A 17,952-nucleotide genomic window follows, 5' to 3' on the forward strand; every position below is an offset into this window, starting at 1 on the left:
GATTTTTGGAGAAAAGCCCACAGCTGGGACAAAACCATGGAACCGTCTCAAACTGTAATTGGACACAAGGGCGCATCTGGATTTTCAGCCATCTGCTTTCAGCTGTGGGGCGTTTGGACTTCGTGTTCACTGCAGATGTAATAGGGATGCTTAAAGATCCATTTAATGGATCCACAACGTAATTAAAATAAAATGATCCCCAGAATACACACAGGCAATGTTGAAGGATGAGACACTCAAGGAACATGAGCCGGCGGAGGAGGCTGGGAATGTGTTGGTACAGTGTGAGCCGGGCAAGCACGTAAGTTTAAGTGGCCCCTACCCTACCTCTGACTCTCAGCTTGTCGTGGAGTGTGGAAGCATACAGCTGTCCCTACGTGACCAGGTGAATGTGCTCTTGGAGTTAAGGAGGTGGTAAAACCACCTCAAGAAGCTGTGGAATGTCCTATTTCTAATCACTAGAGCATGGATCAAGGTTTAGCATTCTTTTGTTTAATGTAAAGAAAGATCGATCACTGATTTGAGCTGTATTGGACGGCTGAATGTACATAGATCACATAATTTAGATAGGCTAACAGTCAGTGCAAGATATCTTCAAGACAGCATTGTCTCTCCGACTGCTGACCTGCTAAGTGCTGAATACAGGTGGGGATCCGATCTCCCTTGCTTTCATCAAAGGCTGCCGGACTTGGAGATACTAACCAGGAAAAGCCTTTGAAGCTGCTATTTTGAAAAGGATATGCACTTCGCATGTTGTTTCAGTGGAGAGGAAAAGCAAATTGTTGGTGTTGGTGGTTGTTTCTTTAACAAATACAATATGAGCTGTTAACAATGGAGTGGTGTAGTGACAGAAAAAAAAAAAACCCTGCTATAAACTAAGTAATACTGATTTGATACTGGTAAATCACAATCTGAAGATAGAAATAGTCCCAGATTTTTTCACCTTCTGCTGTTGCATCCGGTGAACAGTATATCTGCCTCCTCTGTGTTTCCACCCATTATCTCCTTTCTTTTATTTCTTAGATTCCTTTGCCTTTATTCTGCTTTTGGCCTTGACTCTTTAGCGTTCCTCAGTGGCAGGACTCCTCTTTGGTAGGCAGATACTCGCAGAGCTGGCATTTCCAGTCAGTGGCAAATGTAAGACACCATTTCAGCTGCTGCTGATCCAGCCAAGCAAAGATCAGCTGTGTTGGCAAGAGCAGTGGCGGTGAAGGAGTGGGGCACACTGAGCCTGATTCTTCTGTCTCTGACACCAGGGTTGTGCCTCACTAAAGTCATTATTTGTCTGTTGAAGCTGGTGAGAAGACATTGGAGTCTTCACGTGATCTAAAACTCCATAGAAGTGAATGTTTATTCAGAGATCCAGATACAGAGAATACGTGAACTCATTTTGCTGTTCTTGCTGGCTAAAGGATAGGCCGTTAGAAATACCTACGGGCGATTATGAACAGCTTAATCCAGTGTCTGAAGGGGGCTGGTGTGTGGCTGAGGGCACAGTTTGTTGCACACCATGCAAATACAGCATGATACGAGGCTTTAAAAAATATCCTATGGACAACATTGCTGCAGATAGCTGCGGTTTAACTGAAACTGGAGTCACTTTAGGAACAAGGGAAATAGAAAGCCAGTTTGTAGCAGTGATCAATAGAGGATTCTTTTTTCTTTATTCATTTAAAGTATGCTTTGCTTATTTTTTTTTTCTCAAACAGCAGTCTAATGATTGTTCCCTAGCTGATGGCTCTAGGGAAAGGGCTTAGAGTAGTTTGTGTAGCTCAACAGTGGCTGTTCTGGCTGCAAAAGGAGCACTGGCAGCAACTTCCAAAGAGTCCTGCTGAGTCTGTGCAGACCAGATCCGCTTCCAGTGCTTGTCCTCCCAGGGTTTGTGGGGATTTGCAACATTTTATGAGCTGCTAGGAGGCTATTTGCAGATCTGAGGCAGTTTTGGTTCCTCTAAAATGACGTCTCATCGTGTTGGGGCGTAGTAACACTGCTCTTTGATGTAATAGGATGATGAACCAAGGCATCACTGCATTGTGGTGTGCTGGTCTCCGTTTTGTTAGCAGAGTTTGTCTGAAATAAACCCATAAAACTGACTATGCTGTGAACTTTGTATTTCTCAGGCCTTAGATAATTCCTGTTACTCATTGAGCTCCAAGTGAGTGCGAAATACAATGAGAAATGCAGTATTGTCTTTCAAACCAGTATGGCTACATCAACATGACTGATAGAAACTGGAAGGTGTCAGTGTTTGCTGTTTGAAATGGAGAATATGCCTGCGAAGAGAAGGAAACCAAACAAGGCAGTGACACCTACTATCTTTAAAAAAAAAAAAAAAAGCAAGCAACTTGTTTTTGTAAAATGTGCTGCCTGTCTCTACAGACTTTCCCAATTTCCATCGTTATACTGTCCTGGCTACAGGAATGCTTTAACTGCTGATCTTGTAAGTGAACTTAGCCAAAGCTTGGAGTTGCCAGCCAGTAAGTTACAACTGGGTAAAGACTACTGTCCTCTGTCATGTTAGACATCAAGATTAAAGCCTACCAAAGACTTTGGATTTTTCAAGTGAGAAGCAATGGGACTTTTGTATGTACATATCAATAAACAGTATTTGCTATCTTTGCGATGTTTAAATTTATACTGTTATTTCAAGCCCTTTTTTCTTGCTTTTATTTTTTCTTTCAGATATGTAATACTTAAGCATTCTGAAAGCAACTAGAAGCAGTTCTGGCTTTGATTAGCAGCTAATTTGAAGCAACTGATGAGCTACCATACCCCTCCCTTTGGCTTGCTGGTGTTCTTGCTTAGCTGCAGGATGCATTCCTAACCTGTAGACATCTGGGTTCTGCGCAGGTACAGCGAAGGCCGTTGTCTGGCTTGCAGTCTGTCAGAACAGGGAACGTTTTCTCCTTTTATTTTAAGAGGGAAGAAGCTGCTGAGCTGCTTTGGAAATAGTGGATTGGTTATTGTCTACCAAAAGCTCCCTAGACCTGTGTGCAGGACAGCAGCGGTCAGGTTATCCTGTCATCATATACAGATCGCTGATTATCACACACTCGTGTTTGTGATCTTCTGCAGCGCTGCTTCCTTCTGTCTCTCATCAAGGCCCGATGAGCACCGACCGTGACAGGTAAAATCTTCTTCCAGACCTCAGATGCTCCCATACAAAGAGCCACGCTTAATCCCTGGCCTAGTGTGTAATTTAGTAATCTGCGTGGTCATGAATTCCAGGGATATATGGGCAGGAAGCGCGGAGCAGTGTGGGTAGCGGGGCAGGCCTACAGAGCCGTTTAAGTCTTTGTTGTATTGTGTAGCAAGGGATTTGGGGGACAATGAGACCTGTCTGTCAAAGATTAAGCAGACTGGAAGTGTAGTTTATACCAACAAATGAATGAAGCTTTTTGGAGTGTTAGTACAGCCATGTAGTAAATGTCCAAGGACTTAAACATACAATTTATTTGATGACAAGCAACATTGGAATTAATCATTTATTCTATATACCTTAGCCAGTGGGAATTCAAGTAGGTGAAGAGTTCATTTCCGTCCTTATCTTGATCAATATGCAACACTTATTAGGAGAAATGAAAAATCCTCTATTTTTTTTCTCTCCCTGACTTTGGTTAGAAGTTATTTTTACTAATTGCAGTTTATTCTCTGGCACTGCCTGGTAAACTAGCCACTGACTGGCTGGCGCTTCTCGTTATCAGACGCTGCAGTAAAATTTTGCCCGGACCTGCTCTGCTTAAGTCTCTAGAGATAACTGGAGCCTTGCCAAATGTTATGTTTGTAGATTTGCAGGCCTGTGCTACCCTCCGCTCCTCCTGCTTTGCTCTGTGTATTTCCAAGCCATGTGTAGATGAGAATTCACAGGCTCCATTTTTTCCCTTTAAAGTGAATTGTTTACGTGTTTGCAAAACTCCTCTCCGCTCTGCTGTGTAACAGGTCTCTGGGAAGAGTTTTTATGCTAAATCTGCTATCTTGAATAAGCAAATGGTTCCCATCTGAGTTTTAAATCTTGACTAATATTATCTGTTCCAGCAGATAACTTTGTTTTTAGCAGAGCCCTGTGCGAGGAGAGCTGCTCAGACCTTTCTGAAGTGCCAGAAACATGCTGGGAAGGCTATGGGAGGCAAAATGTAGGGGAAACTGCTTGCAGAGAATCTATTGTTCACCACTGACCCCTTACTGGACAGATCTGTGAATGGCCTACTTTCTCCGCCTGCCTTCTAACTAGAAGCATCCTTTGGGGCTGAATGACCTTAGTGGATAATGAGAAATTTTGCTGTGTTTCTGTCTTGTAAACAGAGTGTTTAGCATGTGGAACATGGTCTGGGGACTAAAATGGGTATTTTTTTTTTTTTAAATGTGTGTGGTGGTTTTGTCGTGAGGTTTTTTTTTTTTCTCTTTTCCAAAAAAGGCTGCTGTATTCACCAGAGGAATAATGTTAATACGTGATACGGTAGTGGGGCTTAGAGGGCTCCATGCTGCATAGACCAGATGCCAGTTTCAGAGTTACGTTGTACTGAATACTAAAATTTGGTTGCAAGAGCACAAAGATTGGATGTTGGATGTGTCCAGTGAAGGGACATAAGTAATGCATCAGTAAGAACAAAGAAAAAAAGGCAAGATTGTTTTTCTGGAACATTGTTTTACTTGTGGCAATTTATAGATACACATTTTGTGTGTAACAGTGAAATTTAATAGAATAATTAGATGTTCTGGTAGGATAAAAGTGAGCCAAAAAAGCAGTGCTAAGATCCTGCTCCAGAATAGGTTAGGCTATGACTTGGATTGCAAGCTAAGTTCAAGGAAAGGTTCAGATTTTAAACTCTGCTGTCTCAGCATCTTACAAGCTTGTTCTCTCAGGAACTTGAGACAAATTGAAAGAAACTCCTAAAGGCAAGATTGGATACAGGCATTTAAATCTGCTTTTAGAATACCAATGTTACACATGTGATCCAAGTTCATGTTCTAATGATTCACTTTACGTTCTGCAGAAACAGAGAACACAATGACTGACATCAAAAAGTCATCTTTAATTATCATATTAGTTACCACTGGAAAACCATAGCTATGTTTTATTCCAAATATTAAAATAAATCTGTGCTATTTTAGGTAGTATTAAGTAATTTCTGCAACCAACTCACCTCAATATAGAAATTTTTACAAAATGCAGTAAGACAAACTAATATCACTCGAATACGAACAGCCACAGTACTAGCTAGAGTATCTGCTGACAGAGAGTAATAAGAAAAGATTGAGCACCTTCTATGAAGATTCAAAGGCAAGCTGTTAAATATTAATATTGTTTTCTTAGTTGATAATTTTGCAGCATTCAAACCAAGAAGTTTTTCTATTTTAGGTGGAGTACAGTGAAAAGTTTGACAGCAACACTGGAAATGTCCATAAGAAGTGTGAAAATGAGGGGAGTAATAGCCTCAGGAGAGCTACAGCTGCTAATTAACAACTTAATCTCCATTAAAATGGTCCTCAGTTATGATCCGTTGAGAGGAGTTGTTGCTCTAGCATAATTACCATGGAAAACAGATGATCAGTCTCCCTTGAAATGTGTCATACACTGCATTATGACTTTTTGCTCAGCTTACACCTAGCCATTTTTTCACTAGAATCTGTTCAGATAAACTGCAGTCCAACGACATTTCCAGGTACAATTTGTTGATAGCCACCTTCAAAATAGAAGTTGCAAATAAGTGGAAACTATCAAGGTCTTTGTAATAAAAGCCAAGGCTGTTTTCTGTAGCTGTGATGAACTGAGTGTTTCTGAGCTATCCAAAGAGCCCGTTCAGATTGAAAGTTGTTGCCTGGCAGAAAACATTTTGGCGGTTTTTGAATCTGTGCAAAGTAAACAGATACTTTTGAGTGAATTTTCTTTGAATAACCAAACCCTTCTAGCCCTTTAATATATTTTTAAAATGGGTTTGGTTTGACATTGCAGCAATCTGGGAACAGCTGAGTCTAGCCCAGGCGGCGCGCCCCAGATCTGGGTCTGAAGTTGCCCAAGGAGACGGAACATTGCTATTGCTAGCCTGGAGAAAACTAGGGCAGGATCTTGCCTGTCCACTCCAGTGCTTAGCAAGAAACCCAGCTGGTGAGCATGAAATAGTTGTCTGAAGACTGGTACCCTTTAACTTCTTCCTGGCTCCTCTTGATTAGTGGGTGGTTCCCCTCTAGAAGTTCATGAGGCATTAAATCCTTGCTAGAAGTCTTTAACTGGTATTTTTGCAACTGTTCTTGTACATCTCGATGTTCTTCTCCTCTGTGTGGCTGTTCCTTGTAAAAATACTCCTAAATTACTGGTAGTAGATGCATCTGGTGGAAATGAGTTCTGCAGGGTAATTGCCAGGATTTAAACAGAGTGGGAACTTAGCTGCTGATAGAAACTAAGGCTGGGAATAGCTTATCTGTAGCCAAAACTGAAATAAAGAGCTCCAGTGAGTGAAGTTCGTGAAAGGTTCGCGAACTGTTTTTAGTCTCTAGCATGAAGCCCTTTAGAAAGGCCATGAAGGCGTCGTGTAAGGTAAGCGATCACTAGAGCTCTGTAACTGTTTCCATGCATGGAAACCTCAAGGGTTTGTTTTTTTTTTTTTTTTTTTCATTGCTGGTTTCTTCATCCTTGTTCCTTTCTTTACTGGTTGAAGGTAATGCTTGGGGAAGTTCTGGTGCGAGAGAACAATGTTCACACAGCGTGAGAGAAATTGAAGGCTCTCTGTATCATCCGCAGAGCAGAAGGGGCTTCTGTAACTCCTTTTTCTCTCTTCTTCTCATGCTTCTGGGTCTGTTCCTTGTCTCTGAGTTGTCTCCTTATCTCTGTGTTATTGGAGGAGCAGGATGTGTTGACTGCACTTGATTTCCAGTTCCCAGGCAGAAAGAGAAAAGCAGTCAAATGTAATTAGTATTAGAAATCGTGAGCCCAGTGGAAAGGTACTTTTGACCTTTTAGTTACAAATTCCCTGTTTCCTTCCTTCCTGGCTCAGTCTTCCGTTTTCAAAATGCCTCAGCTCTTGATGGGTGCCGTGGAGGCTGGTGGACAGAGAATTCTGCGTGTGAAAGAGTGAGTTGCGCACCAAGATGTGCGTTTCCTTCCGCTCATTTGCTGCTTAGAGTTGAACTGCTGCTTTCTGAGGGCACAGCCTGGACTCTCATAGCCGATGCCTTTGTGGGATGCATGCAAGCCAGCGGCTCAGCACCTCAGTGCAGCGGGGAAGACCAGACTGTCCTGTCTGCTGAGGAATGGTTGTACTGGGAAAATGCTGGTATGGGCAGTCTCTTCCTGCTGGATCTGCTTCTTGCCCGCATCCCTGTTCTGTCTCTGAGGAAAGAGGAACTTTTCACAGCCTTTTCTTGCAAGGGGAATTAGAAATTTAAAAATTGGATTTGTTGTAAAGGGAAGAACTGGAGAGGAGCCCAAAGCAAATTAACAGATCTGGACAGAGCAGAGCCCGAGGAGGTTTGAAGTCTGTTTGGCTTCAGCATGTGGCTGAACCCTCCCTGCCTTTCTCGATACAATGTCCCTTTAATAGCCTTAACAGGCCTGACACTGGCAAGATTTCACTTGTTCAGTACACTACTTAATACAGCTAATTTTCTACTGACAACATTTTTTTGCAACAATGACTCTTCTGTCACATGAGTCCATGAAGAAGGCAGCTTGGAAATGCCAGCTGGAGGGGGAGGCAGCAAAAGTTCATTGTGGCTGTTCGCTTAAACAGCTCTTCAGAAACACATCGGGCTTTTTTGGTTTGTTCTTTCGGGTGCTAGGGGTAAGTGGAAGGGAAAATAACCCAACACTGCATGTTCTTCTTTTTTCATGAGCCTATAGAAGATCCCTGAGGAGGTTATGTGGTGCCAGGTGCATCTTAAGGAGAGTCAGCAGCTGTGGTTTCATGGGCAGCCGTCCTGGTGTGACTGCCTGTGAAGTCACTGTGATTCCATCTCAATTTTCCCCAAAGGACTTGTCTAATATCTATAATTAGTGTGGTATCTTCCTCGGTATTGAGTTGGGTAAAATCCCTTTAAAGGGTTTGTGAAAAATAGTATGCAAACCCCAGTGTGAGTCTGAAGTTCATCCATGTTGTCATGTGAAAAGCAACAGATAGAAACAATTAAAATATGAAATGAAACTAAGTGATCCCATTTGATTGTGTGATTGAAACAGATAAGTTATTGAGTAAGGGACAACTTTAAGCATAAAATGTAAAAGCAGACTGCACAGTATTTCTGAGGACAATAAAAGTGCTGCAGGAAGTAAGGATGGTAAGGCTGAAGAAGAAGGGAGCAAAGGGAAGCTGTCAGTAATTGTGGGCTGCCCTCCTTTGCGGGTCACACTTGTGTGTAGCGTGTCACTGTGGGTTACTCAAGAATGAAGCCATTTTAATTACTATTTTAATTCACACAATTTTCAATACACATGAAAACTAATTATAACCAGTTAGCTGATGCTTTGCTGGAGCAATAGTGATGTAGAACCTGCTGTTCTGTCTCTCTGTAAAAGTCTTTACTGGCCTGTAAAGGGAAAAAAAAATAATTGGTAACAGAAGCAGTGGCATCTGCAGATCAGCCTGCTTAGAGAAAAGCCCTGCAACCAGAGCCAGTAGAGTTGGGGGCTCGCTGTTTCGGGGCTGACTGCTGAGGAGCTGTCATTTGGTCATTCTCCACTGCCATGTTCTCACCGGAGGTGACTTGTGCACCTTCTGGGGAAGAAAACGCTTTGCATGTGCTACCTTGTCGACTTCCCCGTACAGCCATCAGGAAAATGGGAAGAAGTCCTAGGGAAACCCTGTGTTTTCTTCTGAAAGAACTGATTCTTTTGTATTAAAATTCAGCTCAGGACTTGTGCTGCTGTCAAGAGATGTACACAAGATTCAGAAGTGCCCTTCCCTCCGTTAAGGGCAGGAAAATGTTATGACAGCTGCTGTCCTATGTGAACAGGTCAGGGAACTGCAAAGGCTTTCTAAAGCATTTTTAAGAGATTAGGCACCAAAGACTTGAAGGAGAGAAGATGAACTGAGATTGCAAAAGACCATAAAATCTCATAAACCACTCAAACTTTTGGCTGTACTATGCTCTTTTGTTAAATAAAAAAGTGCTCTGTTCTTAAGTAAACTGAAGTCTGTTAGAACTCACTTGCTGCAACATTTTTTTTTTTGCTCAGATTTCATAATGGTGTAATCCATCCTTTCAATATAAGCCCTATTTTTTGGAATGTCGGTGAGTGTGATGTAAAGCCAGAGCTCCGTGAGGTGCGGCGTGGTTCCTGCCCGCTGTTGCTTCGTGCCTCATTTCCTCCGTTCCCTCTAGTCAGGCCTAAACGCGTGCGTGACTTCGGAGTAGTGCCAGTTATCGCTCTTGTACGCTGTCCACATGAATTGCTCTCCATTTCTGTACGAACCTATCATTGCCCTTCCAGTTCAAGAGACAAAAAGGCCCTGAAGATACCAGTGAAGCTAGCAAAAAACCCTTTCGCCATGAGAAGCAGTGAAAAGTTCATCTCCGATGGCTGTCTGTTACCTGAGCCTCAGGCCCAATTAGCTTAATCAAACAGTGGCTAAGCTGGGGGTTCAGGGGTTATCACCTCTGCTGCGGTGATACTCCGGGACACAACTCATCAGGATCTCGGCTCTGCAGACCATGATAAGCATTTCATGCAGTTTCTGCTGAAATAAAGGCGGAATTCTGAGTGATGGTTATGGAAGGGTCCAGTAAATGTCATCCAAATATATAGTGTAGCTCCTTAAAAGTAAGCTTTAACTCGTAATTTTCCTACAACTGTTACTCATTTAGTTGAAATACAATATAAGTTGTCACTATGCTTGGTAAATCCTGCTGCTTGTTCTTTATTTTTAAAAATCCCCATGGATAATATCTTTGTATTTCTGTGCTGCCCGTCGTTCTGTATGGTGCTCAGTGGTACACCTGGATCTCTTCTCTCTGGAGCGGCGGCCCGTCTCTCACAGATGTCACAGCCCACACGTGACTCCCTTACTTGCGTGTTATCTGTGTTCTCCGTGACCTGGAGCCTTCCCACATGCTCTTACTTTCTTATCTTGGACGTTTCGGTACATCAAAGCAAAAAAGCAATCTGAGGTCAAGTCATCCTTTTTGACTCTTTTTTTTTTTTTTTTTTTTTTTTTTTAAAAAGTAGTTTCTTTAGAGGTGAGGTTATAAAGTATTAAATGGAATAATTACTTAGATTTAACACTCCTGGCATTGTCTGTTGTGGAGAAAAGGTTGACAGTATGTGGGCTCTTTGTGTGCTGTAAATAGAAATAGCAAATATGTGGAATTGATTGGATCAGGATGTTCCATGAAAATTTTTAACTGGAAATTGAGCATTCTAAAGAACAAACTTTTCAGAGGTTTAAATATCCAATTGAAAAATAAAGATATTTAAAAACAATTTTTTTTTTTAATGTCCAGGGTTTATACACAGTTCTAGATTGATAATCTGGTAAACCTTCCCTTGTAACTTTATTTATTTATGTTAAGGAAATGCAGGATTCAGGAAGCAACTGGTTTGTGGAATCAAATTTCATTAATTTTCTTAAAGCAGTTTAAAACTATAGTGTAAAAACCATATATATTTATGCACACACACTTTTTTTTATCACCTAAATTTTCTACTTGTGGCCATGTCTAGTCAGGCTTAGTGGAAATAACAGAAATATTTTTTGAAAATGGAGTTTATCACATGAGCTAAAATTGGAAATTCTGGTGAGAAGCAGCCTGCGGTTGCTCATTACTGCACTAAAAGATTGCTCCTGAGATGACCAGAGCAGCCTTGACAGTCTGCAGTGTGAGCATGCCAAGCGCTGCTTCGCGTAAACAGACAACTTCTGAAATGAGTTAAAGAATTCCACGTGGTACAGGAATAATTTGTCTCCTTTCTTAAAAATAAATTTTAAAAAATTATGACTCTGATATCTTTCCTTAAAAAACAGAGAACAAGAAAGAAAAAAATACTATGAGATTTTTTGGGAAAGTGCTGAATGAAGTAGGATCGTTACAGAGGATATTTTTTCCGGTCTATTATTTCTGTGTGCATATACAGTTTTGTGTATTTGTCTCCTGCTGTGTGGGGAGGGAGCCGTGTAGAGGAACAGTAAATTATATGACAGAAATAAAGAAGCCATTTTGAACAAGACTTTCCCTAAGTTTTTAGAAGAAAAACTGAAGAATAACTTTCTTTAAAAGTACAAAGCATTTTTCAGTAGGGAAAATAATTACTGACTCTGGAATGTGAGCAGGGCACTCGATACCTGACCTGTAATTTCGGAAAATAGTGAAGGGTTTTTCATCAGTAATTATTATTATTACAGTAAAACCGTGGGGCCCCAGTTGAGACCAGGACTCTGTTGTGCTAGGCGCTGTCTCTCTGGCAAGAGATGGCTCCTGCTACAGGAACCTCGCAGCAAGGCGGGGCAGGCTGAAGAGGAGAAGGGAGGAAGCAGAGGTAGAAAGTAAAGTGATGAGCCCAAGGTCAGGCTGCTCGCTAACGGGCATTGCTGCCCTGCACCAGTAAGTCACCCACACACTTCATCCCAGCTCGGGATAACTCCGGTCGCCTTTTGTAACATGGCGTCTGTGATCAGAGAGAAGGGCTGTGATTTAAACGGGTAATGCCATTTGACTGTGAAAGAGCATCTCCAAGGATCCGTCCCTTTGCAGGCCAACCTGTACAGCAAGGGAATCGGGTACATCCTTGAAAGTTTTGGGCAAATTCTGTTCGGTGTGTGCAGTATACAAGAACATGCGTTTTTAGGGCCGTGGTGATTTAGTGGTTGGCTCTTTGGTTTGCCTTAATGTAATCAACTGAGTGAAAGACACTTCAGACTACAAAGCATTTGCCCGTGAAGTAAATCTTTGCCGCTAGCAATTTTTTTGTGTTGATAAAGCATTTTTAATAGGGAAATAATGGGTGAAGAAATGGAGAGCATGAATAAGACCCTTTTAAAAAATGTGGTCACTGAATTCTCATAGAGAAGGAACTATGTGTTAGTTTGAGAAAACATGAACAGCTTTAAATTCAGTTGCTCTTTTCATACACTGGACCTTAATTTTGCTTAGGAAGATGATAATAATAATAATAATAATGCTTTGCTACTTGAAATGCAGCAATCTACAAATTTACTGACTGAAGCAGAGATCGTTTCTGCCCTACCTGATCAGCAGTATTCTGCTTAGTCACTAGTCCTGCTGAACTCACCTCACGTTGGGAGTTCCACTATCCTTATTTTGGTGGTGAATCGCTGAGCTAGTGTTTGACGGTGAGTGGGGCTCGTAGAACCGTCCCCCAGGTAAGCAAGCACTCGTGTTGGTTTTTGCCCCTGAAATAAGGGGCATGTCCAGTGGTTCCACACCACTGCCGCATGTGTTCCTGTGCACAGGAACAAATCAAATGGATTTACACTTCGTTCTCCAAGCTGACAGAGGCAATGGTAAAAAAAAAAAAAAGAATGTTTGGAATTTGTAATGCTATGTGTAACGGCTCTGCTTCAGTGGGCGAAAATTTATGTGGGGTATTAGAGTTGGCAAAAGAGGTAGGGACAATGGAGAAACTGCGATGTGTTTGGCTGTGTAGCAGTAGAGAGGCCCCGTCGTTACCCACCATACCGGCCTTTCCTCGCGACATCCCGGGATGCAGAGGAGTTAGATGGGTGAAGGGAGGAAGGCACGTGCTGCAGAACCTTTTCTGTCTTGAAAGACGCTGCCATCAAATTACATTTTCAGGCCATTTTGTTTTACTGCCTTCTGCAGTGTGGTGTTTCAGAAGCAGTAGGAGGTTCCTATCCCAGCCGTTTTTTCTTCTCGGTTACCACACATTGAGAGTGGAAACCTGAATGGCTGAGACATCTCTGTATTTTTAATGGTTTGCAATGGCTAGGTGTGTAACAGAGGTGCACGTGACTCATATTGAACGTGTGGCACAAACTTGGTCAAAATCTTGAAATTATCTGTGGAAATGCTGTGGTATATCAAGAAATAATGCCTTTTTTTTTTTTTTTTTTTTTTTTTTACCAGCATTGTATTCATTACAGAGAGACAGGCATCTCATTGAGTGCTGCTTGTGTAGTAACAGCCTGGTGCACAAATACGTTTGAGAATGCAGGTCATGGTTTGCAAATATATGGAATTCTGGTGGGCATTTGACAAAACATTCAGAGGTCACAGTGATTTCATAGACTTTGTCCTTGCTCGGTGTTACTAGCATTCTGTAATTTTCCTCTTTTTAAAAACAGTTGTCATGAAGCCAGGAAATCAAAATGTTACTATTTGCATTAATTATGAATGACTTTTCTACAGGCTACTGGACTAGTAAAGATTAAAAACAGTAAAGATTAAAAATAGGGAGCTCTGCTGATTCCCTGTAGTTTCTGTTTGATGTAATCCACCTTTTATGTTTAAGCTTGTCCTCAGCGCTAAAAGATGTTTTATGCTTTTTATCCTTTGGGTAAGTAAGAGCCATCCTGATGCCGGAGCACCGTAAAAAGGAGGCACTTAACTTCTTACCATCAGGTAAACTCTTGGAGGTCAAACAGTACTTCCACATGATGTTGAACCCTGTAAGTTTACCTTGTGGTAAAACCTGAGCATTCATTGTGCTTTTATCCTGAACTGCTCCTGCACACCACAGTGCCTGCTCGTCAGAATGCTTTTATCCTGGGACTGTTCATGGGAGTGCTACTGAGTGACGAAAAATGCAGCTTTTGTAGCGGTGAGGCAAGTCCTTTGGTTCAGCATAGAAAACATGATTTCCATCCACGCAGACTTCAAACGAAAGAGGAGGAATTCTTGAGAGCCTGATTATCATGGCATAATCACATTGTCAGAGAGATTAGAAGCACTTTACTGTGTCTTTATGGTTTAGCGACACTCTAAGGTACTGGACAAAATCTTCAAGTGCTGTTAAAATCTTCCTTGTAGGGCACGAAGGCAAAAGAGAGCTTTTTACCTAGGGGCCCTGAAATCCCAGAGAAACATGTTTAATTCTTCTGTCAGAAAGCTGCAGAACCGAACACCAGCAGAACGTGTGGTTACTGGTCTTTACTGTCTCATCTAGATGTATTCCTCAAAGTGACCTGCAGCAGAGCAAAACAAAAGCCTCCTAAAATTTTCATTTCTATCAGTTCCAGACATTGTGAAACACTGTCATTAACCAGGCAGTCGAACTAATTGAATATAGAAGTGATAGCAATTCAAACAAGTGAGGAATTCGGTGTGTGTTTTCTTTAGAAAAATTGGTTGTCCCTTGGATGCTGTTGCTGTGTGGTTGGTGGCTGGCTGTAGCGGTACCATGCCCATTTTTTAGGGTGTTTTGTTGCCTGGAGGTAAACAGTCCACAACCCGTGTCTTGTAAGTGAGATGTCACCTGCAAGACTCTGAACAGCTTGTGACTATGGGAAATAAAAAAGTTAAAGCTGAGACTGAAAGTGAGAGCGAAGCATGTGATTTTCGTGACACGTTCCTTGTTGTGTACGGTTGCCAAGGATCGCTGAAGATTTGGGGATTAAGGTTATGATCATATGGTTCTCAATATAAAGGATTCCATTGATAATTAGCCCAGAGTGAAGAAAGCTAAAAATAATCAACAGAAGAGTCTTTTCAAATGGAGTCTGTGCCTCTGGAAGTGCAGAGTATGGATGGTGTCTAGACAGAAAAGGTATGAAATACAAAACATGCACTTGACCTCCGTTAAAAGGCCAGGATGAAACAATCACACCAGAAAGAGTGACACAGGAGAATCGCTGCACTTGACAATAAAACTACTCCAGTAGTGAAGAAACATGAAATAGGGCATGAAATGTTTTAGCCTAAACAGGTACTAAAAATGATCCTGGAAAAAGAATTTTTAAAATCAATTCCAATTTGTTTCTCTTTACTTGATTATTAACATGTACAAATGCATTTTTAACTTAACTGTAAAGGCTTTTACCTGCCAAGGCATGGAGTCAGGGCTTTGTATGTCTCCAGCTGAGATTACTAAAACACTTGCAGCAGGGAGCTGCATTCCTTCTGCTGTTTTAAGGAGTTGGGGACATGGAAGGGAAGCACAGTACCGTGGACGTGAGTGTAGAGGAGAAAGGCGGAGGATTTTTTTAATTTTTTTTTAACTTCTTCCTCCATTCTGTACCTTTTGATGTAAGGATTGATTCTTTGCATGGATAACTTTATGTAATCCACTGACTGTCTTGCCAGTAGAAAGCATAACCCTAAACTGCCATTTTCTACTGGTACTTTGGGACCTTAGACTGCTGATCGCTTTCAGGTTCTTTCAAAATGAACCAAATGAAAAGTACAAAAATGTTAATGCGAAACTGTGTTAAGTGTTCAGCTGGCAAGAGGCAGCTTCTGAGGCTAATAAAGAATCGGAGCACCTACAGCAAAATTTTTTTAAGCATTGGCTTGTTTCAGAAACAAGTACCAGACTGCTCTGTGTAGAACAATGGAAGTGCCATCAGTCCCGTATGAATCCCTGCAGTTGCAGAAAAGGCTGCCATCTTCGGGCAATGCTCCGTCACTGCACCCTTCTTTTTGTGCTGGAGAAATCAAAGTCCACACCCCGGCTATGAGAAAGCCAGGAGAGCACAGTGGAATCGATCCCACTCTTGACCCAAAATTGTACTAGTCGGAAATACTCCAAAGTGTGCTTTCTGGCTGCCTGTGACCCACGCGCTTCTTGCAGCTTGTGTTATCTTTTTGTTGTACTTGATCTAAAGCATGAGCAAAATCTTTTTGCACTTTGCAGCTTGGAAATAGAGGTGCAAACTCAAGAAGAAGCAAGCAGTTTGATCTCAAAACACTGTTCTCTTCCCCTGTTCCTTCCTACAGCAATATGGGTAGTAATAAGTCTTCCAGGAAAAAAGGGAAGATTTCTTATTGTTACTCATGACTTACCTGAAATAACCTCTAAAAACTTTTTCTCTGAGAATGTACAAGGAAAATTTTAGGATGTCCTAACTACCTTGAGAGGTATCAAATGGTTTTAAAGATTGAGTTGGACAGAGTATAATTGCAAAGGAGTTTGTGAACGTGGTGCATTGATTTACTTTTTGTTTTATATTAGGGTCGACCAGGACCGATTGGGCTTCAAGGACCGATAGGTGCACCTGGATTTACTGGCCCAGAAGGTTTGCCGGGTGCGAAAGGTGAGAGAGGAGCAGTGGGCCCCCCTGGACCAGCTGGACAGAAAGGCGAAAAGGTAGGCTCAACAGTGATTTTTCTTTTCTATCCCAGCAGTAGATCTATGGCCTTGTATATGTTTTTTAATTAATAAAGATAACCTTGGACTACCTGCCCAGGGGTAAGAACACAACAGCATTCCGTTAGTATCTTTAGAGATGCCCCTGATTCTATTTTTGAATGAGAATACATTTCCTAAAGCTACTGAACGTTGTAGCCATCCTGGTAGATGAACCATAGTCAAGTGAGTGTTGCTGTTGCAAGTAGTCTTTCACTTCACATGCCCAGGGATGAATGGGTGTTATTCACACTACATTCAGAGAGACCTGGAGCTGATTCTTATGTAGAAGACCCTGAGCTGGTGTTTAGAAAAGCAAAAAGAATGGGTACTAAAAGAAACTGGACTATGTCATACTAAATGGAATAACCCGTAAGGTGTGGATGCTAATGAATGCAGTATCCAAGAATGGGCAGAAGAGCAAATGTGGCAATGTTCTAATGCCCTAAAAGAGAGTGGATTGAGACCAGATATAAGGAAGACATTTTTTATGATGAAGGTGGTGAAGCACTGGAACACGTTGCTCAGAGAAGTTGTGGATCCCCCATCCGTGGAGACATTCAAGATCAGACTGAACTGGGCTCTGAGCAACCTGATCTGGTTGGAGATGTTCCTGCTCACAAAGGTCCCTTCCAACTCAAACTATTCTGTGATATTGTCTGATGTGAGGACTGGGATGAGATTCCTACTCTCGTGCCCATGCGGTTGAACAGAAGGAATGTTTCAAGGACAACAGCTTGAAAATTTAAAAGGCAGAGGGAGTCCCGCATGCTTGCCTGGATTGTAAAATCTGTAGGAAGTCTGTGATGTCAGGACAAGGGCTTGCATTCTGGGACTATCCCAGAGCATCTTACCAGTCTACTTGATAGAAAGTGCTCAGGTCATGTGTGCAAATAAGAAAAAGACAGATGGTTTAGTACCAAGTAAACTGAAAATTATGACAACGAAAGTCATTGCTTTGGTGTTGCATTCATCTGGAAGCCAATGGAGGATTCAAAACAAGGACTGGCTGCTGACATGAGTGATAGCATTTTCATATTTATAGCAAATAACACTGAAATAATTCAAACCATATTTTGGAAGACACTGAAACCCAGGATAGGAACTGACGATTGGAACCTATTTCCTTACTGAAAAAATCCCATATTTACTCCAGAACTGCTGTTTCTATCCATTGAAATGCATACATATACAATACCAGCATGCAATAAGATTATGTCTGTTTGTGCCTCGTGGAAGCAATATGCTTTCCAAAGCAAGAGGAGTTTAGGCTGAATATTCTGCTTACATTGTCTGTTTTGCTACTATCTGGAGCAGAGCAGTATAATCAGGAAAGTGGTAATCACTTGCAACTCAGCCAGGGGTGGTCTGAAGTTAATACAGGGGTCTGCACATCTCTGGGTGGTGCTATCCAAGCATAGACAGAAAAACCCGTAAGTCCTGTTGAAACTCTTGGAAGGTCAAGTGTGACATTGAGAGTTAAGCTGATACTGGATTGTTTATTTTCCTGGCATCTTGTATTCCCCAGATGTGCAGTAGGAGACTATATTTTTACTTTAAATTGCCTGATTAAAACATTCCCGAAACACTCATTTGGCGTCCAGTCAAGCTCAGATGCTCAGTTCCTATCTTCACTGACCTCTGCGGTTAGAGAGAATCTGTATGAGCTAGTTTGCTCCTTTTGGTTTTGAAAGCTGAAG

At 41.7% G+C, this 17,952-nt stretch overlaps 1 protein-coding gene across 1 annotated transcript in view; it reads left to right on the forward strand.

Annotated features, from left to right (window-relative positions):
* Positions 1 to 17,952, forward strand: part of COL4A6 (collagen type IV alpha 6 chain) — a 92,692-nt gene that overhangs the window by 31,236 nt on the left and 43,504 nt on the right. The window contains exon 3 of the mRNA XM_086756679.1: positions 16,079 to 16,213. Within this exon, the coding sequence (XP_086612805.1) occupies positions 16,079 to 16,213 (135 nt within the window). The remainder of the gene's footprint in view (positions 1 to 16,078; positions 16,214 to 17,952) is intronic.

Source organism: Chlamydotis macqueenii, chromosome 11 (assembly GCF_036417535.1).
Source record: "Chlamydotis macqueenii isolate bChlMac1 chromosome 11, bChlMac1.mat, whole genome shotgun sequence".
Lineage (NCBI taxonomy): Eukaryota > Metazoa > Chordata > Aves > Otidiformes > Otididae > Chlamydotis > Chlamydotis macqueenii.